Here is a 25,317-nt window from a genome sequence, read left to right as displayed (position 1 = left end):
CTCTCTAAATTTTAGTTTTTTGGTTCTTACCTTCATCTGTAAAACGGGAAAAATACTTACTTTGTAAGGTTGTTAGAAGGATTAAATAAGATCAAGCGGCACAGAGCGGACCCTCATTCTGCTTGTTTCTTTCTCTCTCTACACTAAGTCCCACACTGGATGGCGGCTTGGAATTGGAGTCTGTGTGCCAGTTCCAGGGCTGTGATAACAATGGGCTTGCATCTTATTTAATCTGCCCGGGCCTCAGTTTCTCAACTAAGAAAATGCAGATGCTACACACAGACATATAACAATCAAGACACTGTTATAAAATTATAATCAAATAATATTACTATTACAATTTATCTTAATATTAAAAGTTTCAAAACAGCAAAAGTATATGACTCCCATTCCTCTATGTTATTTGATAAAAAAATTCTATAAATCTTTAATTTTTTAGCATCAAGTTGTAAAGATTTACTTAGCAGTTATGTTGATTTTTATTCCCTTTTCCTGTCCCTGCTTAAGAACACTGATCTAATGGAAAGGTCTCCAAGAAATGTTTAATTGGAAAAATTAAGGTGCTGAATAGTGTTTACAGTAAGCTATTTGTTGTATAAAAAAGGAAGAGAATAAGAATCTTTATATGTATTTGCTTGTTTACTCATAAAGATACTCTAGAAGTATATATAAGAAACTAATATCAGTGGTTATAGGTTGGGGAAGGGAAACGGGCAGATGAAGGATGAGGTGGGAGGAAACATACATATTTTGAAACTATCTGTTTAGGAAGGCTAATCTAAAATCCGAGACTGAAATTCAGACCTGCTTGAAGAGTTAAAAGTGAGCAAAATAAACTTTCTATAATTACAAAGTTAACTCTTCTACGATATGAAAACCTCAAATGACCTGTTTCTCAATTTGCATATCCTTCAACTTGTTATTTTGTATTTTTTTCTGAAATGCTCAAAAAACAAAATATCCTCAATAGTCTTCTCCACATTTTCACTCTGGAAACCAAGTCCAGCAGCAGCACGTACAGAAAACAACTGTTCCCTGCCAGGTCTGTGTCAAAGCAGCCAACCCACCCACTCTGAGGCCCCAGACAGACAGGTCCAGGATTATCTAATCCCAACTGAGAAAGTGCACACTCACACTCAAGGAAGGAAGAACAGGGGTAAGACGAGCAGAACAGGAGAGAGGCTTTGGGAAGGTCAGCTATTAGCATCCATTGTGCTATGCTGGCATTTCACTGGATAATGCACATTCAAAGCATCATTCTCTTCCAGGAAGGGACAAGAGCTGTGGTGTAGATCTGTGAACAAGAGAAATGGAAAATACTGGCTGATCCCAAATACATTTGAGCAGCAAATAATGAAGAGTTATGAATATCAGAGACAACTAACACAAAGAGATCTAATACAAGTTTTCCATAAAATTAATTATGCCCTCAAATGGTGGTTCTCAACCAGAGAAGATTTTTGGCCCCAGGTATTTCGCAGTGTAAGGAGACATCTTTTGGTTGTCATGACTAAGTTGGGGGTAGTAGGTTACTTCTGGCATTCAGTAGGTAGAGGTCAGGGATGCTGCTAAACATCCTGTGATGCACAGGACAGCCCCTAACAAAGAATTATTCAGCCCAAAATGTCAATTGTGCCAAGACTGAGAAACCCTGGCCTAAAATGACCATCAGTATGGCAAGGGATGTGCATGGCTGAAAAGATCTCTGAACGGCCCAAAGGCAGATCACAGGAAGCAGATTATGGAGTCCTATCTTTCATTCTAGTGTGAGTTCTGACTCCCTCTCCCAGGTGACTCCTACTTTAGCCAGCCCACATGGCTGAGGCGATTTTCTGCATTGCCTTCCCTTCAGTACAATTTCCTACTTCTGATGGTAAGTGATACGTATTGTGCTAGGCAGGATGCCAGGAGCTTTTGCATGGATTGTTTTACTTAATCTTCAGAACACTTTATGAGGGAGGTGCCAGTATTATCCCCATTCTACAGATGAAGAAAATAAGATGGTAGAGGCTAAATTGCTCGGTCACACTAGCTAGAAGTGGGGAATCCAAGATTCAACTCTGAAAATCAAGCTCAGAACCTGAATTTCTCCCCCAGCATTCCCCTGCCTCCCTCAGTATTCCACTGCCTCTTTCCCACTGGTGCTTCAGTGCTGGTGAGTGTACTTGCTCCCTGTTAGTCATCCTGCTGGCTCCTCGCCACTTAGCCACCTGCATTATTTACTGCCACCTACTGCTGGGACAGTAGGGAAGAGGCAGTAGAAAGGACACCAACCCTATCTGAAAGAAGGCAAACCAGTAAGATACAGAAGAACACAAATCACAAAGGGTACAAAATCAATCAGAGAAAGGGGGAAGAAGAAAAGGAAAGAATGATACACAATGAAAGTGTTAGGAACCTGGGGATAAGCCCAATTATCACTATCACCAACTTAAAGGTGCCTCTGCATGCCATTTACCATGCAGGGTACTCTCAGGAGTACACACATTTGTGACAACCCAAAGCATATCATATGGTGGGTGGCTTTTTGAATGTTTCTCCTTAGCGAGGGACAAGGCAGTCAGGGAAGTCATCCTGGCTGTGGTAGGCCCAGGTAGGCCTTGAAGGACCAGGGAGATGCCCACCTGAAACTTTCAGTCTGCCAAGGACCTGAAGTCTCAATCTGTTGCAAGACAGGCTAGGGTTTTTTTTGTGTTGGATTTTTGGTTTTTTGGTGTAGTAGCAATAAAAATGGAAAGTCTGAAAAAGAAAAAAAAATGTTGATCTGAGGGATCTTTTTCAAATAATTAAGAACCTCATTCAGGGTGTGGGGGAGAGGAACACAAAAAGAAAAAGTCAGTAGACTCTTTAGCATAGCAGTGTATTCACAGTAGTTGGTTTTTAAAATGTTCCTTCTTGATAGTTGTAATATATTCAAAGCAAGACAAAAAAAATCCATCTGAGTAAACGACAAAAAGAAAAATTCACCTGAGTAGGTATTTTTTAATATGAATAATTAAAATGGGGGACGGGGAGGCATAAGCTTAGTGGTATTAAATGAATATCTATCATCCAACAGTTCTTTCTAGAAAGCTCCTTAACTGACAATACAGCCCTGAAGAAACACCACCACATAATTCAGGCTCTAACTAATTATCCTGGTATTTACACGTGCTATCCTTGTTGTCACTTCCCTGTTAGTTCCCATTTCCTCTGCCAGGCCTAAACTGAGCAAGCACCTTTTCAACTCTCCACCTGGCCCTTTGATTGGGGTGTGGAGAGTCTTTCCTAGTCCAGATTCCGTGGTCTCAAAATGAACATATTATCCCTTGTAGCCTTACTTCCTAAGCTCTGTGCTTGTGAGCTCTCAGCCTGGCCTTTTTCTGGGTCTGAAACCCCATCTTTCAGCAGTTTTTCTTTCCAGTAGACCCTTTATTTCAGTCAGTTTCTTTGCTCTTTTTTTCTCCTTTTAAAAAAGAGTGAAATTTGCCCCAGTCCTGGTCCCTCTGCTCAATTTGAGGATTTCATAAGCTCCTCTCAGTCTCCTGTTTCTCCACTAAAAGCTCCCAAGCTCCTTATAATTAATAGGTCATTTGACTATTTGCATCTCATTATTTCACATCCCCAGATGAGCCAAACAAAATCATTCAGATGATGAAGAATTCTGACTCACTGTGCCCCATTTTTACCATATATTCCTCGGACACCAGCTAAAGCTTCCTTCATCACTTCATGCCCTAATCCTTGTTTCACAATGAAGGAAAAAAGTTACCAGCTTGCTGGATCTGGACCCATTTATGGTGTTTCTAAATGATCTCAAAGATGATGACAGGATCTTCAGTAACAAGGACATAAAGCAGACATAGATGTACACTCATACTTGGTTAGCAGATGCCAAAAACAGTGTTACTGTTCTTGCAGATCTTGCTGACCAAGTCCAGTGAATTGAGCATTACATTATGACTATGGTATGCTGTAGCTGTAATTTTTAAAAAAACCTTTGACTTGTGAGAGAAATAAAAGGAAGCAGCATATATAGAATAAAACAGACCGGTCATAGCTATTTTTATGACTGCCCCTAAACATTAGACTAAACAGTAAAAAGTCCATTGAAGAAGCAGGGGCAGAGCAAGGGAACAGAAATTATGGGCCTGATTACCAAGAACCTATCTCAGCCCAAGGAAGCTTTCCAGTAAATTCCATGTAATTATCCTGCAAACCGCTTAGAACTCTGTGTTTATTTAACCATGAACATAGCTGCTATCAATGCAATGCAACAATTAAAATTACAGATTAGGTAAGAATTGCTAAAAGATAGAGTGGATATAATCATAACCAGACTATCAAAGTCTAGCCATAAGAGCAGATATAAAAATGAATACAGCAGTGTGATGTAGTAGGTATCTGCTTAGTAATTAACATGTTGAATCAGGAAGAAAAAGTGTATTAAACTAGCTCTGGAAGAATGGAGGTTTGAGGACTCCTGCTCTAGAGCCTTTGCTGAACTGCACTGGAACTCGGTTCATTCTTTCCAACAGCCTACAAATTCTTTGAGAACAGGAACCCTTCCCTATTCATCTCAGTATAGCCCAGGACTAACTATAGCCCTTTGTTGTTTGCAAATTAAATTAACAAAGGTCTTGCCATATCAAAACATCAAAACCTTTAAATTCAAGATCCATATAGTGAATACAGTGGACCTTTTGTCTCCTAAAAAAGATGAGAGGCTAAGCTGACTCTGCAGTTGTTCAGTACTTACAGGTTGATTTCTACACTAACGAAAACAACACAATGCCATTAATGGTTTGTGGAATTGGTTTTATTGCTTGATAATCACCCTAAGTTTATTTATATGGGCCACTTATCTGAAAAACTGGGAAAGAATCTGGAAAAGTAGAAACATAATGGATGTGTTAGGATGGTCAGATTATAGATGAATATTTCCTTTTCAATTTCATTTGCTGTTGATGTAATGTTGCTTGTGTCATAAATAGATTTATTTGTCTAGTAGAGCCCTAGACTCTGAGGAAAAAAATAAAAAGAACCACTCCTTTGTTCACAGACATGAAATAACCAAAGGAGAGTGAGGGGCTAGGATATGGACATGTGCCACCTACTTCTCCCCTCCTCAAACAAGCAAGCATATACAGTTCTAATACAGGGATCTGAAGAAGGAAGGGAAGGACATGTTCCAAGAGTCCCAATTCTTTATAGAGGCCAATAATATACTTGAAGAACACCAATGGGAAAACCATTTACACCTTATTTTCTTAAATACCTAAAACCATGCACATGGTAAACACTAGAGCATCTTCTTTAAAAAACGAATAAAATTACTTAAGGCAATGCTACAGTATTTTCCACAGGAAGGTATATTTGTTCATCCTTTCATTCATTAAAAAAACATTCATTTGGTACCCTCCACATGTAAGGGCTTTGTAGGAGTACTGTGAAGATACAAGTGAATCAGATGTGTGTCCTGTTCTTAAGAAGCTTACATTTTAGTAGGGTTAATTGTAATATACATAAATAAGACAAAATCAAAAGTGGTAAGAATTATAATATAGATTATTATGGGGATGGCTGGAATTACGGCATTTATACACACCATCTGTTTCATATCTATGTTATATGATGCATATTACTAACACTTAGTGTCTCACATAGAAGAGATAAAATATAGTCACATATGTGTGCTGACATATGTGTGTGTAAATAAAAACTGGAAAGACCTTCTGAATGTATAATTTGTAAAAAAGAGCCAACATTATGGTTAGTACCAAAGAACATTCAACATGACAGATGTGATATTTTTGAAGAAACAAGGAACTGGTATTGCACATAATAATAGTGATAAACCACAGTAAGTTATAACAATTCTGAGCCATAATAGAAACTCTAAAGAAAAGCTGTAATAAGACACTGCTTTAAGCCATTTTGGATTTAACTACCTCACATTTATGTCCATAAAACCAGCTTCCACAACCTGTTTTTATTGGACAGAATTCAGTGAATGTTCCTATAATACTGCGGTGTCAGTACTTGAACATGAATGTGAGTACTCCAAGACGGTAGTCTTCAGACTGGGGTACACATACCCCTGAGGGTAAACAAAGACTTTCCAGAGGTACAAGCATGAAGAGTTTTAAGGGAATCAGTGTCTACATCCACAGTTCACACATACATGCTTTCCAAAACTGATCTGCCAGAAAAAGAGCTTGTGCCCTAGGAGTTCTCCCTTTGCAACAAGCCTTTCAAAATAGTCGTCTTTTTACTTAACACTTTACCAACTGCATGTTCCTCAGTTGGAAACCTCTCTGGGGCAAAGACAAAGGGACAACTACAGAAAGACTTACTCCTGAGAGAGTCCCATGAGAGCAGAGCAGCAGCAGCTTCAGAACCAGTCACTGGATGGTGCAGTGCCTGTTTCTTCATCTGGGGAGAACTCAAAGCAAGCCCCTGTGCCTCATCTCTCTTCAAAGTGAAATGGTTACCAGAGGGATGTGTATTTACACATTTACAATCGTCCTCCCTCATGCACAGGGGATATATTCCAAGACCCCCAGTGGATGCCTGAAACCACAGACAGTACTGAACCCTATATATACTATGTTTTTCCTATCCATACAGACCTACGATAAAGTTTAATTTATAAATTAGGCACAATAACAGATTAACAACAATAACTAATACTAAAATAGAAGAATTGTAACAATATACTGTAATAAAAGCTACCACAGACCTTGGCAACCTCAGCACATGATGTTTTTTCTTTCCTTATTAAGTAGGGAACTTGCACATTTTCACTTAAAGCAAGCACTTTACAGCTTCTTTTTGTCATATCCAAATTGCCAGCATCACTATTCTTGTGCTTTGGGGCCATTATGAAGTACAGTAAGGCTGACCTGAACACAAGCACTGCGATACTGCGACAGTCGATCTGATAACTGAGAGGCTACTAAGTGACTAATGGATGGGTGGCGTCTACAGTGTGGATCCTCTGGACAAAGGGATGAGTCATGTCCCAAGCAGGATGGAGCAGGAGAGTGCGAGATTTCATCACACTACTCAGAATGGCAAGCAATTTAAAACTTACAAATTGTCTATTTCTGGAATTTTCCATTTAATATTTTCGGACTATGGTGCCCATGAGTAACTGAAACTGTGGAAAGCAAAACCCTGGGTAAGGGCAGACTACCATACTTGCGAGTTCAAAAATGAAGTCCGACTTTTCCTGAATGTCTGATCTGGCTGACTGATTTGCCAAAGATGACTTTTGGATTATATGACAGATGTTAATATATATCTTTTGCAATTATTTAAACCTTGAATAAAAAATTCTAGATATCAGGTTTAAAATGTGTGAAGGGGTTCTTAGTTTTTAAGAATTCTTTTAGAACAAACTATCACAAAGAGAAATTAAAACAATTCTATTTACAAAGTGACAAAAAGAATAAAATATTTTGGAATAAATTTAACCAAGGAGGTAAAAGATCTATACAGAGAAAACTATAAGACACTGATGCAATAAACTGAAGATGACACAAATAAATAGAAAGATATTCTGTACTCATGGATTTCGAAAATACTATTAAAACGTCCATACTACCCAAAATGATCTATGGATTCAATGCAATCCCTATCAAAATTCTAATGGCATTTTCCACAGAAAGAGAAAAAACAATCCTAAAATGTTTATGGAACCACAAAAGACCCCAAATAGCCAAAGCAGTCTTGAGAAAGAACAGAGCTGGAGGCATCACAAATCCTGATTTCAAACTATATTACAAAGCTATAGTGTGCAAAACAATACTGACATAAAAACAGACACATAGACCAATGGACCAGAAAAGGGAGCCCCAAAATAAGCCCATCTCATATATAGTCAAGCTTCACTTAACAATGGGGATATGTTCTAAGAAACGCGTTGTTAGGCGATTTTGTCACTGTGTGAACATCATAGAGTATACTACACAAACCTATATGGTACAGCCTACTACACACCTAGGCTATATGGTACTAATCTTCTGGAACCACCATCGTATATGCAGCCCATTAATGACTGAAACATCATTATGCATTGCATGACTGTATGGTCAGTTAATTTTCAACCAAGGAGCCAAGAAGATACAATGGGGAAAGGATGTTCTCTTAAGTAAATAGTGTCAGAAAATTGGATATTCACATGCAAAAGGATGAAACTGGATCCCTGTCTTACATCATACACAAAAATCAACTCAAAATGGATTAGCGATTTTACTGTAAGACCAGAATCTGTAAAACTCCTAGAAGAAAACATAGGGGGTAAGCTCCCTGACATTGGTCTTTGCAATGTTTTGGATTTGACACCAAAAGCAAAAATAAACAAGTACGACTACATCAAACTAAAAAAGCTTCTGCACAGCAAAGGGAACCATCGACAAAATGAAAAGGTAACCTATGAAATGGGAGACAATATTTGCAAACCATGTATTCGATAGTGTTAATATCCAAAATATACAAGGAACTCATACAATTCAATAGCAGAAAACCAAATCAAACAATTAAAAAGTGGGCAAAGGACCTGAATAGACATTTTTCCAAAAAAGCCATACAAATGGCCAAGAGGCAGATGAAAAGATGCTCAACATCACTAATCATGTGGGAAACACAAATCAAAACCACAGTGAGCTATCACCTCACACCTGTTAGAATGGCTAGAAAGACCAGAAATAAGTGTTGGCGAGGATGTGACGAAAAGGGAGCCCTTGTGCACTGTTGGTGGGAATGTAAATTCTGGTACGGTCCCTATGGAAAACAGTATGGAGGTTCCTCAAAAAGTTAAAAATAGAACTACCATATGATCCAGCAATCCCATTCCGAGGTATATATCCAAAGGAAAGGAAATCACTATCTTACAGAGATTTCTGTACCTCTCATATTCATTACAGCATTATTTACAATAGCCAAGGTATGAAAACAACCTAAGTGTTTGACAACAGATGAATGGATAAAGAAAATGTGATATATATATAAAATATAGCAAATGTGGTATATATAAAAATTATTATATATAAATGCATATATTATATGTAATATGTATAAATATGGCATGTATATATATTATATATATAATGAAATATTATTTAGGCTTAACGAACAAGGAAATCCTGCCATTTGCAACAACATGGATGAACCTGAAAGGCACTATGCTAAGTGAAATAAGCCAGACAAAGAAAGACAAATAGTACATTGTATCACTTATATGTGGAATCTAAAAAAAAAACCTGAACTCATAGAAATAGAGACTAGAATGGTGGTTTCCAGGGGCTAAAGGTGGGTAGGGGAAATAGGAAAAGGCTGGCAAAAGGGCACAAATCAGTTATAAGATGAAATAAGGTCTGAGGATCTAATGTATAACATGGTAACTAGAGTTGATAATACTGAATTGAATAACTGAAATTTGCTAAGAGAGTAGAAGTGTTCTCACACACACAAAAGAAGGTGAATATGTCAGGTGATGGATGTGTTACCTTGGTAGGAATCCTTTCACAGTTTATTTGTGTATCAAATCATCACGGTGTACACTTTAAGTATTTTACAGTTTTATTTGTCAATTATACCTCAATAAGCTGAAAAAAAAGTAACACTTGCTAAAGGGAAGTGATATGAATATTCTTTATAGGAACAAACTAGTTGCACATAATAAAACACTTATTTTAAGAGATATAAGCGCAAACATTTGAAAACCACTGATCTATGAGATATGAACTAAAAAGAATGCAAGCACAATGATAAATGACAATTTTTCTTTAAGTTGATAGTTTCTCTAATACAAAGAGTGTTCCTTGAGAAAGACACTTTGTATATGAAGCAGGTCCATGCAATAGCTCTGTTCTTTGTTGAAGAGGCAATGTGGTATGGGGAAACGGCACAGGGTTTGCCCCTTCCTGACCTTTCTGAGCCTCAGTTCTCATGGCTATAAAATAGATACAATCATTCCAAAACCCTAAGCTTACCATGAGAATTAACCCACTAGATGTGTAGACTTAGCTCACTGCTTAGCAGCACATCGTTGGCACTAAATAAAGGTAGCTATTATATATATTCTCCTATATTTTAGTCTTTAGGCTGTGTGAGGAAATCACAAATCGGAACTAAAATTATTTACTGCCTTTTTTAGGTGAAAATTTAACGACTGACCTACCACCTATGGTATGCATTTTGAGTCATTATTTTCAAGTAATGCGGACAGATTTTAGCTAATTTAGTCATGCTCTCTTACCTGATATTCTCTGAAAAAATAGATAGTCCCATAGGTCAGGAATACAGGCTATGTCCACAGATTGGGGTATCATCAATAATGAACAATTTGGCTGAGTTAATATTCAGCCAGAATACTATTTCCAGAAAACATGACATGTAAATAGTAAAGTTTTGCTAGCCAAAGTCAGTCCTGGTATCACCTGAAAGTTCGTTATAATGCAGAAGTTGAGGCCCATTCCCACCTCCTGAATTGGAATCTGCAATTTAACAAGATTCCCAGATAATTCACATGCACTTTCAACTGTGAGAAGCACTGGTAAAGAAGAGGCCATTAGCATGGAAGATACAGTGACCAGGTGTATCTGTAACTCAGGTGGGCACTTTCAGTTGCACCTGCTTAATTAATGCTGAGAGAGGCAGGATGATGGAGAGTCTAACTTCCATTGATAGACTGACATACACGTGTCCATAAACACACATACATACACAGATCAGTGATTCTCAACTGGGGGCGATTTTGCCCCCCCCAGGAAGCATTGGGCAATGTCTGGAGACATTTTTGGTTGGGGAGAGGAGGGTTGTACTGGCATCTAGTGAGTAGAAACCAAAGACGCTGCTAAACGTTTTACAGTGCACAAGACAGTCCTCCACAACAAAGAATCATTTGGCTCAAAATGTCAACAGTGCTGAGGTTGGAGAAACTCCAGCATAGACTGTACAAATATCCCTACATAAAGGCACACTAATTGGAACTATTCATGTAAAAAGGAGCAATAATTTGACTACACAGCTCTGAGAGAATGAATTTCATATCTGGACATTCTGCATCTCAAGATTATGAGTACCCTGGTTAAAAGCTCTCAAAATCATTTATCTAGTTTTGCTAGCAAACCCAGAGTCAATGATAATCTGTATTAGCATATAAAGTCAGTCAGCATCAATGCCTAACGCCTGTTAATATGCAAAGAAAAATAATGGAGACAGAAAATTAAGTTACCCAATCCTACTGAAGAAGGAAGCAAGCTTAGGACCCTCAACTCCACACCCTCCTTACCCAAAAGACACCAACAGTCTGTACCTTCATTGTACATGTCCACAATCCCTTGTCTGTGATTTCAAACATCTAAACACTGTGCAGTTTTGTGGCAGCAAAACTTCTTATCTGAACTCACTTGGCAGCAAAACCTGAATAGATGTGAGGCTATTTATTATCTCAACTATCCCACTAAGTGTAACTGTTCACATGGGTCACTGCTGAAGTATTCAGAGATTTGCTTAGGAGGTGGTGGTGTCACAGCCTTACTGGAACTGTTATATAATATATGGAAGATCCTCCTTATTGCCTTTCTAAAATTTGAAAACTTTAGAATTTTGATAAGTGATTGTGGACCTCAAATGACTAAAATACAGTCAACACTCAGCAAATATTTACTGAAAGCACTCATATATCTTTGAAAGAAAAAATATACCTAGCCAAATATATGTGTCACATACATAAAGACATCCCTGTGCATTAGTAATTAGGAGTGTGCTTCCTTGTTTAGGGCACTGTGCACCAGAAGCCAGGCTTGCAGCTTCAAATCCTTTAATAAGGACCAGCTAACTGTGCAAAGAAATGCCATTCTTCAAGACCATAAACTAACCTCAAACTTCAGTCTTTTTTTTTTTTATTGTGGTAACATTGGTTTATAACATTATATTCAAACTTCAATCTTCAAATGTTCCTATTTCCCTCCCTGACCGGCTTTATCTGACTAGTCTGTTGACAGTCCTATGCTGTGCTCATGGGACTGGCCCAGGGAAATCGCAGGTTGTTGGCAAACAAGTGGTAAGGAAATGCTGAGAGCAAATGTATTCAGATCATCATCAGTTCTATGTGCCCACCTTGTAAGATGGGGCTTGGGAATAGATGGGGATGCCAGCTGATGTCCAGAAACCTTGAAAAAGTTTCTGGATACATGAGCTTGCACGACGCTGAGCAAGATGCATCATGCTTGCTGCCCACAACACTGAACACAATGGAAACAACGGAAACTTCTTCAAAATCTGTTTTTTGGCAGTTATGGCACTGCCAAGATTCACTAATCACCAGTCAATTGTAATGCTCTTTTCATTAAACTGCAAAACAATCTCCCCCTTCCCCCCTAAAAAACATACCTCCTTCTCATGAAAATGAAATAGCATATGGTATTATTTAATAAGTTGAAAAGAAATCCTGAAAAGTTTTTGTGAAACTGTTCTCTAAGCACTGTGATATAGAGACAGGAAAATATTTCACTGCAGTTATGCTCAGCGCATTGTTAAATATGATTCTAGTGCTAAGGTGGGAGGAAGAAGCACTTTGCCAAAGTTTCTGTAACTGTTTTACCACCAAAGCAATTTACCCATGGATTCTGCCACTGGGTTGTGAAGTCCTATGACTGTTCAGGAAGGAGCCGCCATGCTTCTCTTCTCAGGCTCCCAGGTGTCTCAAATAAGGAGTGGTACAGGGCCAGAAGTCATGGGCAAGGCTCTTGCCAAGACTGTGGATGAGATCATCGCCAACCCCACCCCAGCATTCAGCCCTGCTTCTTCAGAATCTCGCAGGCCACAGCCCTTGGGCCAGTCTCCTGTCAGGTTCTCAAAACAGGAAAACTAAAAGTGGATCCTCCCCACAAAAAAGTTTGGGAGTTCTTACATTATACAATTATTTTAAACATGTTCCTCTTGTGTAGTGTAATTACAGAAAGAACAGATTAGGATCTCAAAAAGGACTATTTCCAAGAAGACTGCCTCAAATCTGTTTTCTTTTAAAATGTCCTCTCAAATCCTTAAACTACTTTCAAAAAGAAAGTTTTGTGGCAAGGATTAAAGACATGCATTAGATAATTAACTTATTCCTAATGGAAAAGATATATTAAAATATTATGAACTCTATGTTTGACCAGAAAACAAATATTTATAATTTTTCATCCATGACAAGTCCTGTAGTTCACTTCTTCAGGGATTCCATTCTATTTTAGCTTCTGTATAACAATACAGCAAAGCTGTAATTACATCCTCTATAATCAGCCCATTCCCAGTGTAATTGAGTACCACAAATTTAAAACTATGACCTCACTACGGAGGAAAAAAGTGTGTGGAAGAGATAGTTCATATTGAATGTAAAATGCTCTCATGTTATGCCAACAAATTCAAAACATAAAAGAAAAAAATAATGTTATAATAGAATCATCATGTACAAGGGAATCATTATGTTCCTGATAATGGAGTTTTTCTTACATCATTTCTAGAATTGGACTCTCATCAATAAGCTCTTTCCTATCAAACCCCATGCTCTTCCCATAGGTTATGAAAACTCTAAACTCTTTCAGATGACTCTCAGTTCCCCTCATTCAATTACCATCCACTATGGGGATAAAGATATATGTGAAGTGATTCCTAGCACAACGTCATGCTGGTGTAAACCAAGTTTTAACTGGCAGAGAGGTCCATCAGTGAAGTGCATAACTGCTAAGCAATGTGAATAAAATTTTATCTTAACTAAGAATCAGGAAGTTGTGCACCAGACATTAATGTACCACATTACATGGTTCAAGCAAACCATTTGATAAATACAATAATAACCACATTAATAAAAAAGAACAACAGCAAAGCTGACAGTTATCAAATGCTTACTATGTGTCAGTACTCTGAGAATCGTAGACGAATTATCTCATTCAATTTTCACAAACGGCCCCTGAGACAATACAATTTTTGCCTCCATTTTTCTTATCAGGAAACTGAAGCTCAAAAATGTTAAATAACTGTCCAGCTTAATTAGCTGGTATAGTAGGGTCAGTCTAGAAGCTAGGTCCAGCTGAATCTCGAGCTTGTACCTGTTTTTACAGTCTTCAGGCTAAGATGGCCTACTAATTATGTTACACAAGAAATTTAAACTAAATATTCTAGCCCTTATTCTTCTAAAACTCCTGGTGAACTGCAACTGTTACCACTCAATGAAGGGTTGCAGGGAGGTGGGTAGTGAAGGCGAAAAAGCAAGCTAGCTGTATATCAAGATTCTCCTCCCCCATCAAATTCAGGAATTCCTTTCCATATTCTATATGAGCTGATACAATCTTTCTAAATTACATAAATGTTTAATCACTGCTGATAATTTACTAAAACACGAATCACAAAATAGAATATACTCTTGTATTTTCCAGATTAAAGAAGCTGATTGACCAAGAAACTGAATCCCAGGAGAAGAAGGAGCAAGAAAAGGAGAAGAAGGTCACCGCCCTGAAAGAGGAGCTGACCAAACTGAAGTCTTTTGCTTTGATGGTGGTAGACGAACAACAAAGGCTGACAGCACAGCTTGCCCTTCAAAGACAGAAAATCCACGACCTAACCACAAGTGCGAAGGAAACACATGCTAAACTAGCCCTTGCTGAAGCCAGAGTTCAGGAAGAAGAGCAGAAGGCAACCAGACTAGAGAAGGAACTGCAAACACAGACCACAGAGTTTCACCAGAACCAAGAAGCAATTATGGCGAAGCTCACCAATGAGGACAGCCAAAATCGCCAGCTTCGACAAAAGTTGGCAGCACTCAGCCGGCAAATTGATGAGTTAGAAGAGACAAACAGGTCTTTACGAAAAGCAGAAGAGGAGCTGCAAGATATAAAAGAAAAAATCAACAAGGGAGAATATGGAAACTCTGGTATCATGGCTGAGGTGGAGGAGCTCAGGAAACGTGTACTAGAAATGGAAGGGAAGGATGAAGAGCTCATAAAAATGGAGGAGCAGTGCAGAGATCTCAATAAGAGGCTCGAAAAGGAAACATCACAGAGTAAAGACTTTAAACTCGAGGTTGAAAAACTCAATAAAAGGATTACGGCTCTAGAAAAATTAGAAGATGCTTTCAACAAAAGCAAACAAGAATGTTACTCTCTGAAATGCAATTTAGAAAAAGAAAGGATGACCACAAAGCAGTTGTCTCAAGAATTGGAGAGTTTAAAAGTAAGGATCAAAGAGCTAGAAGCCATTGAAAGTCGGCTGGAAAAGACAGAATTCACTCTAAAAGAGGATTTAACTAAACTGAAAACATTAACTGTGATGCTGGTAGATGAACGGAAAACAATGAGTGAAAAATTGAAGCAAACTGAAGATAAGTTACAAGCTGCCTCTTCTCAACTTCAAGTGGAGCAAAATAAAGTGACAATGGTTACTGAGAAGTTAATTGAGGAAACTAAGAGGGCACTGAAGTCCAAAACTGATGCGGAAGAAAAAATGTACAGTGTAACCAAGGAGAGAGATGATCTGAAAAACAAACTGAAAGCCGAAGAAGAGAAAGGAAACGATCTCCTGTCCAAAGTTAATATGTTGAAAAATAGGCTTCAATCATTGGAAGCAATTGAGAAAGATTTCCTGAAAAACAAATTAAATCAAGATTCTAGTAGGTCCACAACAGCATTACACCAAGAAAACAATAAGATTAAAGAGCTCTCTCAAGAAGTGGAAAGACTGAAACTGAAGTTAAAGGATATGAAAGCTATTGAGGACGACCTCATGAAAACAGAAGATGAGTATGAAACCCTAGAACGAAGGTATGCTAACGAACGAGACAAAGCTCAATTTTTATCTGAAGAGCTGGAACATGTTAAAATGGAACTTGCCAAGTACAAGTTAGCAGAAAAGACAGAGTCCAGCCATGAACAATGGCTTTTCAAAAGGCTTCAAGAAGAAGAAGCTAAATCAGGGCACCTCTCAAGAGAAGTGGATGCACTGAAAGAGAAAATTCATGAATACATGGCAACTGAGGACCTGATATGTCACCTCCAGGGAGATCATTCAGTTCTGCAAAAGAAACTCAATCAACAAGAAAACAGGAACAGAGATTTAGGAAGAGAGATTGAAAGCCTCACTAAAGAGTTAGAGAGGTACCGGCATTTCAGTAAGAGCCTCCGGCCAAGTTTCAATGGAAGAAGAATCTCTGACCCTCAAGTATTTTCTAAAGAAGTTCAAACAGAAGCAGTAGACAGTGAGCCACCCGATTACAAGAGTCTCATTCCTTTGGAACGAGCAGTTATCAACGGTCAGTTATATGAGGAGAGTGAGGACCAGGATGAGGACCCTAATGATGACGAATCCGTGCTGTCCTTCAAATGCAACTCATCTACTTCCTGTCCTGTTAACAGGAAGCTATGGATTCCTTGGATGAAATCCAAAGAGGGCCATCCTCAGAATGGAAAAATACAAACTAAACCCAATGGCAACTTCGTGCAACCTGGAGATCTAGTCCTAAGCCACACACCTGGGCAGCCACTTCATATAAAGGTTACTCCAGACCATGTCCAAAACACAGCTACTCTTGAAATCACAAGTCCGACCACAGAGAGTCCTCACTCTTACACAAGCACAGCAGTGATACCAAACTGTGGTACCCCAAAGCAAAGGATAACCATCCTCCAAAACGCCTCCATAACACCAGTGAAATCTAAAACCTCTGCTGAAGGCCTCATGAATTTAGAGCAAGGCGTGTCCCCAATTACCATGGCAACCTTTGCCAGAGCCCAGACCCCAGAGTCTTGTGGTTCCATAACTCCAGAAAGGACAATGTCACCTATTCAGGTTTTGGCTGTGACTGGTTCAGCTAGCTCTCCTGAGCAGGGACGCTCCCCAGAGCCAATAGAAATCAGTGCCAAGCACGCGATTTTCAGAGTCTCCCCTGACCGGCAGTCATCATGGCAATTTCAACGTTCAAACAGTAATAGTTCAAGTGTGATAACTACTGAGGATAATAAAATCCACATTCACTTAGGAAGTCCTTACATGCAAGCTGTAGCCAGCCCCGTGAGACCTGCCAGCCCTTCAACACCACCACAGGATAACCGAACTCAAGGCTTAACTAATGGGGCATTAAATAAAACCACCAATAAAGTCACCAGCAGTATTACTATCACACCAACAGCCACAACTCTTCCTCGACAATCACAAATTACAGTAAGTAATATATATAACTGACGACCCTCACCCTCATCCAGTCTATACTGATATTATTGCAAGGAACTCAATCCTTTTTAATGATCCCTCCACATCCCCAAAAAGGCTGACTGAACTTGTACTTTGGGAAGGTTTATGCATGAACTATCCAACAAGAGTATCTGCAACTAACTAAGTGTTGCCTGCATAGTCATACCAAGTGTGCACTTACTGTATATCTTTTCATTTACATACCTGTATGGAAAATATTTAGTCTGCACTTGTATAAATACATCTTTATGTATTTCATTTTCCATAACTCACATTAATTTGACTGCAACTTGTCTTGGTAAAATACTTTAACATTATAAAACAGTAAATAATTTGTTATTTTTACCATTGCTTGCTGAATTTTCTTTTGGTCATTTTGTGTTATATTTTTGCATGTACAAGAGAATTTTATTTCCTGTTCATAATGTCTATTAATTCTTCCTTAAAAAACAAACAGGAACTACTTCCCATTTACAGTCAACTTCTGATCACATATTAGAGGAGGAGGAAGTGGTTCAAATAAATAAAAATTTATGTCTCTCTGATTTCAAAGTGAACTGTGAGATCTCTCAGAAGCAAACTTAACTTCATGCTTGAGATGTATCTCAATACCCCTAGTGCCCAGCACAGTGCTTAGCGCATGTTAGGAACTTAATAAATGTTTACTGATAATAACTGAATAAAATATTAAATAACTTAACTTTTGTGAGCACATAGGAGCTGATGGTGAAAGTGAAAAGCTTTGAAATGTGAGAGGAAGCCAGAGAAAGCACATTTGGAAATACAAGTTACCTTGACTATCAAAAGTTGACTGTATTTCTACCACAGATGAAAACCCCCATAAAACACGTCTACCTCCAAACCTGGAATCAGCCACTATGATGTATGTTGTTGAACACTTTCCTTTTTCCTATTTGGTTCCCAAAATAGTCTCAATTACTTAAGGTAGATGCTTCCTACCTTGCTTGTAAGTGGGCTGCATTCAGAAGCTTACAACTTAATTGTGTTTTTTTTTTTTAACCTCTCAACAAGCAAATAAAAGCCAAAGATAGTTACAAACACAAGTTACAGAAAAGGCTTATTTTAAAGAAAATCATATAGTATGTTCATTGAGGGAAGTTTCTTCTGTGATTATTGTTCTGCCATTTATAAGGTAGTGGAGAAAAATTCAGCCAAAGCATCCTAAGACTTCTAATAGCCAGCTCATGGGACTCTCTGGGCCTAATCTGTACTTCTACAGCAGAAATGTTCAGAGGAACATTTTAAATTACAAATCTGGTCCCCAAGTCACATTCCAAAAAGATGATTTCAGACAAAGTAGCTCACTGTCATTTTCCCTTTTCCAACCTCATAACTGTTAATTTAGTGTGGTCAATTTTATTGCCAGTTATTGATTTTAAACACAATTCATTTAGACACCCAGGCAAACTGTGAAGATCTTTAGAAGTAAAAGGAATCTTTCACAATTATCCTCCTTTTCCCTGCAAAATCAATTTCATGATAGCAAAGCGAGGATTTGTTGACAGAAACAGTTCCATGGTGATGAACTGCAACACCAGTGCTGTGGGTTTGCATCATCATTAAATAAAGCTAGATGAAAGCTGAGGATAGTGATGAACGAGAAAGCTTCTGTTTAAACACACTTATCTTGGGAATCGGCAGTGACCCAACTGTATTACAAAATACATGATAGTCTAAATGTTTTCAAACTACAGTAGTTCCCCTTATCCACAGGGGAGATGTTCCAAGACCATCAGTGGATGTCTGAAACTGAAGACAGTACTGAACCCTATATATACTGTTATTTCCTATAGATACAGACTTATGATAAAGTTCATAAATTAGGGACAGTAAGAGATTAACAACAACTAATAATAAAATAGGACAATTAAACAACATACTGCAATAAAAGTTACCATAGATCTTGGCAACCTCAGCATACAATTTTTTTCCTTTCCTTAAGTGGAGGACTTTCACCTTTTCACTTAAAGGAAGCATTTTATGGCTTCTCTTAGGCACATCCGAATTGCCAGCATCACTACTCTTGTGCTTTGGGGCCATTATGAAGTACAATAAGGGTGACTTGAACACAAGCACTGCAATACTGCAACAGTCAATCTGATAACCGAGAGGCTACAAAGTGACTAATGGGCTGGTGGCATCTACCGTGTGAATCCGCTGGACAAGGGGGTGAATCAGGTCCTGGGCGGTATTGAGCAGGATGGTGCAAGATTTCCTCACACTATTCAGAACAGTGCACAATTTAAAACTTATGAATTGTTTCTTTCTAGAATTTTCCATTTAATATTTTCAGACTGCAGGTAACTGAAACTGCGCAAAGCGAAACTGTGGATAAAGGGGGACTACTTTATTTTTAAGTCACTTTGGGCTAGAACTTTAGAAGGAACCACATACTTCATTTTACATCTTTCAAAGTAGACATTGATAATGTTGCTGCATAAGATGTTTTTCTTGATAATAATCAAGAGAGGGTAAATGTAACATTCTGGAGAGCAGTGATCAACTTGTCATAAAATTATGAACCGAAACTAGAAAGAATTAAAGAGGAAAGTCTTTTCAGTCCTTCCCAACCTTTGTCACATAATGGCACAAACAGAAAACATGTTTCCACAGCATTGGATACAACCGGATAAAAAGGCAGAGATGACCAGCCAAGGGACTCCTGTCACCTCCAGGGTCCTCTTGGCTGCCCCAAGTGCTGAAGGGAAGATCCCTTCTTGGCACACCTGTAACTAAGGGAGTTTGAGAAGCTCTGGGCTATTCACTAGTCCATCCGTTTTGTAAGGATTCAATTTCTTATGTGAGCCAGAGCAATTCTCTACAATAAAGTTAACACCACAAGTCCTGTACTCCATGTTATAATGCACAAATTCTCATTCATCATCTGCTCCAGGTATTAACTATAAATAGGCTTCCCAAGTGATTAACATTACTGGAAATTTACCAGACTTTTAAGGAACCAAACCTCTTTCAGAGGTTCCTCTACTGGGAGGATTACTTCAGTATAATAATTCATATTAGCATCAAAATTTAGGGACAATCTCATATTAATAACAAATAGATTACTAAAGTGCTACTAATTAGGTTTATGGTAAAGACAACATCATTTCTCAAAAAAGCATCTTCCCTTTTCCATAACATCACACATAAAATGACAGTGCAGATTTTTGGCCTTTAATTTCAAAAGAGATTTTTTATAACTCTGTGTGTGTGATTACAGAACTTTCTTTTTCATTCACATATAATCACACAAGGACCTTGAAAACTAGGAAGGAGAGAAAAGTGACACTGGAAAATCTTCATATGAGATATGTGAAGGTGGAGGGTGAGCTTGGAGGATACACATATCTAAAAAAACAGTATCTTCCTCTCATTTCATTTCATCTGAAGTCCAAGCTTCAGAACCAAGTTTCATTTTACTCAGTCCGCCATCTCCTTAACTTTTTGAGCTGCAGCACTGTATCACAGATTTGAATGATTTTACCAAATCCTCCTTTCACCAGCAGTGGCAACCAGCAGGATGCCACTGCTCTCTGGAGGCACTGGCAAAACTAAAATCTTCACCCTCAGAAGGACACTGTGCATTACTAGAGCTGGGTCTTTACACACAAAGGAAAGTCTCCACATGTGTTCGGGATGACGCCAGGATTACATAAATTCTACTCAGGCCTCCGCAACTACATTTCACAAGGCCAAGACATCAGGCACAGGGTCTTCACGACACCCAAAGGATAAAATTAGGTTGCATGGTGAGATAGTTATAAAAGGGATATTTAATTAAAATTTCTTAGACTTGTAGCCCAAGGATGCTGTGATCTTTATTGACTGAAGTATAACTTCACATAAAACGTTTTTAGTAGCTTCTTTGATTCTGAATCTTTACAAAGTGAGTCTCCTTTGAGTTAGACAAAGGAAGGGAAAGATATTTAAATTAACAACATTCTAGTTTCCCCTATACCTTGGTTTCTGTTATTGTTTTTTCTTCCACAAAAATCATTTTGCTTTGCAATCCTAAGAGAAAAGACAATCAGGCAAAAATGCATGCCCCAAACATTAAGATCAGTGTTTCTCAAAGTAAAATCCAAGACACACTTATAAGAATTCCCTGATGTCCCACCCCGAGCTATCAAATCGAACTCTCTACAGGTAAGGCCTGGAAAGCTACATTTTTAATAAGCTCCTCTGCTGATTAGTATGCACCCGAAAGTAGGAATTCCATTGTTTTAGGAATCCCTATATTGATAAATATTAGCAAATGTGTTCTGACTGTAGTCCGCTCTATCAGAATGAAATTACACCTATCCCAGGAAGTGTGACCATTCTGCCCTCTAGTGGCTGGCATGACAATCAGAAGGCTTATTCCCCAGGTTTTCTTTTCATTCAAAAAGAAAAGCTCAATAAAAACTACCATTTTATAGGGTGGGAAGGTTCCCAGTTTTACAACTGTAGCAAAGCATAGATGCCTGAATCTTTGGCTGAGCAGTAGCAGGCTGTCTGACACCTACAAGCTCTGTTTCTCCCTCAGATGCCAGGCCCTCAACATAACCCTACAGCATTTCTTGGGAATGATCCAGAACACACATTAAAGAGAGCAGTTTGGATGAACCAAAACAAAGGACAGCATTCACTTTAGGCCACAGTGAAGCAAATGCAAGAAAGAGCAAGGAATATCAGTGGTTCAATAAAGTCCCCAAACCTTAACCCCCTTAAAATTCATTTTCATTAAAATTCCGGGTCCCTTCCCTTCCAACTGATGGACCCTTCCACTGTTCAGTCAAATATATCAGAGCAGGCACCCCCTTAAAGGTAACGCTGTAGGGGAAGAAATCCTTAGGGAGTCCAGCAAGCCAACTTGCCAACACTTCTAAGTACTTTATAATTTGATAATGAATTAACACTGTTCGTATGGCAGCACATACAAATCTGTCAGCATTTCATCAGGACACCAGCTCTTACACTTGAATGGTGCCATAAAAATGTGTGCTAACCTTCGGCAATGCAGTCAGCTAATCTAGGGATAATCCACTTTACCCATGACCTCATTTTAAAATTTCACTTAGTTTTCCACAAAATTATTGGTCAAAAGAAATAAAATTTATCCGATTATTTGAGGCAATTTTTTGAAAGCCTGAAATTCGTTTTCTTCTTTTAGTAAGTTCATTTTTCCTCCACGGCCAAATGGTCCAGTATGATACTTTTGTAAGCTTACCTAAGGGACTTTTTTCTTGTCTGAGTTTTTAAAGGCTAGTCATCTTTGGGCAACTAACAACGTACGTAGGCCACACAGACCTACAAAGGCTGTCTCACTCTCTGGCATTCCTTAGGCCTCTGGAAAGGTGAAGCAGGTTTGCTGACTGACATACCACTCGTGCTTCAGTGACACACACAGTGTCTCAGCACATAGTGTCTTCTCTTCAAAGCACCACATGGACACAACTGATCAAGCCACTGATCATGACACACTGAACTGCCTACCTCCTACTCAACGCTGGAGCAGGTATTATGGAAACAAAAGATTCACTGTCCTTGAAGAGCTTATCAATTTGGGCAAGGAAAGGAGACAAGAAACAAGAGTATCAGACAACATTTAATCAAGTGGCAAACTAAATTCCCTACAAGAAACTAGAGATTAAGGGGGTCTACAGTACATTAACAAGGTTTCATAGAGCAACTGAGACTTGAAACTGGGCAAGGAAAGATTTAGATAAGTGGAATGGTTGGGAGAGGGAGCATTTAAGGCAGGCAAAGAGACCAGGTTCAGTTCATGCCCTTTCCAGTCAGCTACGGGGCTCTAGACAAGCCATTCAATCTTTGTGAAATAAAGAGAACCAGGCTTAGTGATGTCTAAGACCACATCCAGTTCTAACTTCCAACGGTTTCTGAATTCTCTCCAAGTCTTGCCACCCTCCTTTAATTGTTTAAAATTCCTTTGGGAAATAAGGTTGGGGGATAAATAAACCAATTACCTGCATGAGTCTCCTTTCAGAAATTAAACTTCTCTTTCCTCATTTTCCCACCTGTAGGTGTCTTAATGACTAGGTGGTTTCTAAAGATTTGTTTTGCTAAGATTCTATGAATTAATGTCTTTTAATCCTTACCATATCAGCTCTTTTTTCATTACAGCAAAGTTTCTCAACCTCAGCACTATTCAGTGTGGGGCCAAGGATTCTCTGTTGTGGAAAGATGTCCTGTGCATTGTAAGATGTCTAGGAGCATTCTTGGCTGCTATCCACTAGATGGCAGGTAGCATTCCCCAACTGTGACAAACAAAAATGTCTCCTGAAACAGCCAAATGTTCTCTGTGGGGCAAAATAGCCCCCCGTTGAGAACCACTGCTTTAGAGAGATGGACCAATTGACTCTATAAGCCAGTTCCTCTTTTACATTACTTGTTGTGGGAGATATTTGACAGCTCATTTGAAAACTTATATCTAGTGTGTAGAGATGAGAATCTTGAATCTGACTAAACATAAGCCTTGAAGCAACTTAAAAAATCTGCAATGAAACTTCATTGCATAAAGACTGTTTCCACTAACTTGACAGATCAGCCCAGAGCATGTGCATATTTCAACATTTGTATTTCTATTAAGAACTTGTACCTTTGTCTCTTTCAAGGATACCATATTATAACTAGAGTTTTCAGATGAGCTTTCCATTTCTCACATGCCTTTGGGAGAAATAAGAGAAATCTAGACAACCAACCACTTTTGCCTTAATAGGGGAAAAAACAGGTTTCAGCAGGATTCCCAAGAATTTAAGAGATAACCCATTACTGTTTACATGTTTCTAGAGAGTCTTCTCTGAGGAGTTTCAATTCCTTCTGTATTAGCTTATAACCATCAGAAGCACAAATGTCTTTTATTAGGACACAAGCTTTTTTCAATCCTCAACAAATCACCTAAAAGAATGAACTGACAAATATTTATGAAGCACCTAATATTACTGATTGTTGTGCCAGGCAGCTATGCAGGTATAAGACTCAGAATCTAAGGCAGGAGTTGAGGACTAACTTAAAAGGTAATTAAGAGCCCAACACAGAGAAGGAATTTATAGAAAGTAAGTATAACAGGGGACTAGAGGAGAAGCAGGTTGCTCTGGGGCAGGGTTCGGGGGTTAGGTTTCAGAAACAGATGAGATTTGAGCAGAAGCTGGGAGATGAGGAATACTGGGATAGAGAGAGGACAAAAGGCCTTCCAGGGAGGTGCCCACCTGGCAGGCAAGAGAGCAGAAAACCAAGGTTCAAGGACAATGAGTAGTGCAGTGGGGCTGAAGCTGAGATGGTTGGGGCAGGGTAAGGCTGGAAGGGCATAGTCCCATCAGACTTTGAGGCCTTGAACACAATGCTGGGGAGCACTCAGGGTCCTCTGAAAAGGTTTCTGGGTAGGGAGACAATGAAGAAAAACAATCCTTTATACACTGGTATTCCATTTCACAACAACTCTATAAAATGGGTATCATTACAATTTTAGAGATAAAAATATTTAAATTCTGAGAGGTAAGGAAAATTGCTCCAGGTTACTGTTAGTATGTGACAAAAAGGAGACATGACACAGGTCTAATTCCATCGTCCCATTCTCTTTCCACAGCAGCATACCGAGGAGCTACCTCAGTGCAAGAGGGAAGCATAAGAAATTGTACTTGATCCTCTCCACTACCTATGGACACAGACAGGCTGCCTAACATGACCTTCCTGTGCTCTGCCTCACTAGTCTGCCACTTTAGCCAGAATGCTTGGAATGCTCCTAAATGTACATAGGGTTTCTCCCTGCTCGTCCCCACTACTCTACATGGATAGAATCCTCTTCTCTCATTAAGTGACCCACACTGAAAGGTCTGGCTCAAACCTTACCACTTCTGAAACCTTCCTTGATCACTACAGTCAAGAGGGACCTGCCTCCCATTCCAACTCCTCTATCTCTCTGAGGCCACTGTTAGGGTAACAAGAGATAATGAATGTGAGAGGCCAAGCCCCACACAAAAGGGCAGGCCTGGGGAAGACTGACCTGGGGGTGGGGTGTGCATAGGGGATGGGAGAAAGCAAGACCAAGGAGAAACATGAATCTGCACTGTCAGGAGACTGTAC

The 25,317-nt window shown here is 38.9% G+C and overlaps 2 protein-coding genes across 2 annotated transcripts in view; one reads left to right on the top strand and one right to left on the bottom strand.

The window, feature by feature from the left end:
- The window catches only part of FILIP1L (filamin A interacting protein 1 like), a 277,314-nt gene extending 259,755 nt beyond the window's left edge, over window positions 1–17,559 (top strand). Inside the window, exon 6 of the mRNA XM_046658603.1 lies at window positions 14,409–17,559. Coding sequence (XP_046514559.1) covers window positions 14,409–17,205 — 2,797 coding nt within the window. The 3' untranslated portion in view covers window positions 17,206–17,559. The remainder of the gene's footprint in view (window positions 1–14,408) is intronic.
- CMSS1 (cms1 ribosomal small subunit homolog) overlaps window positions 1–25,317 on the bottom strand; it is a 362,276-nt gene that overhangs the window by 319,934 nt on the left and 17,025 nt on the right. The gene's annotated exons all lie outside the window — the stretch shown is intronic.

This window comes from Equus quagga, chromosome 4 (assembly GCF_021613505.1).
Source record: "Equus quagga isolate Etosha38 chromosome 4, UCLA_HA_Equagga_1.0, whole genome shotgun sequence".
Taxonomy (NCBI): domain Eukaryota; kingdom Metazoa; phylum Chordata; class Mammalia; order Perissodactyla; family Equidae; genus Equus; species Equus quagga.
Note: the sequence above shows the minus strand (reverse complement) of the source record. Positions and strands in the feature narration are given on the sequence as shown.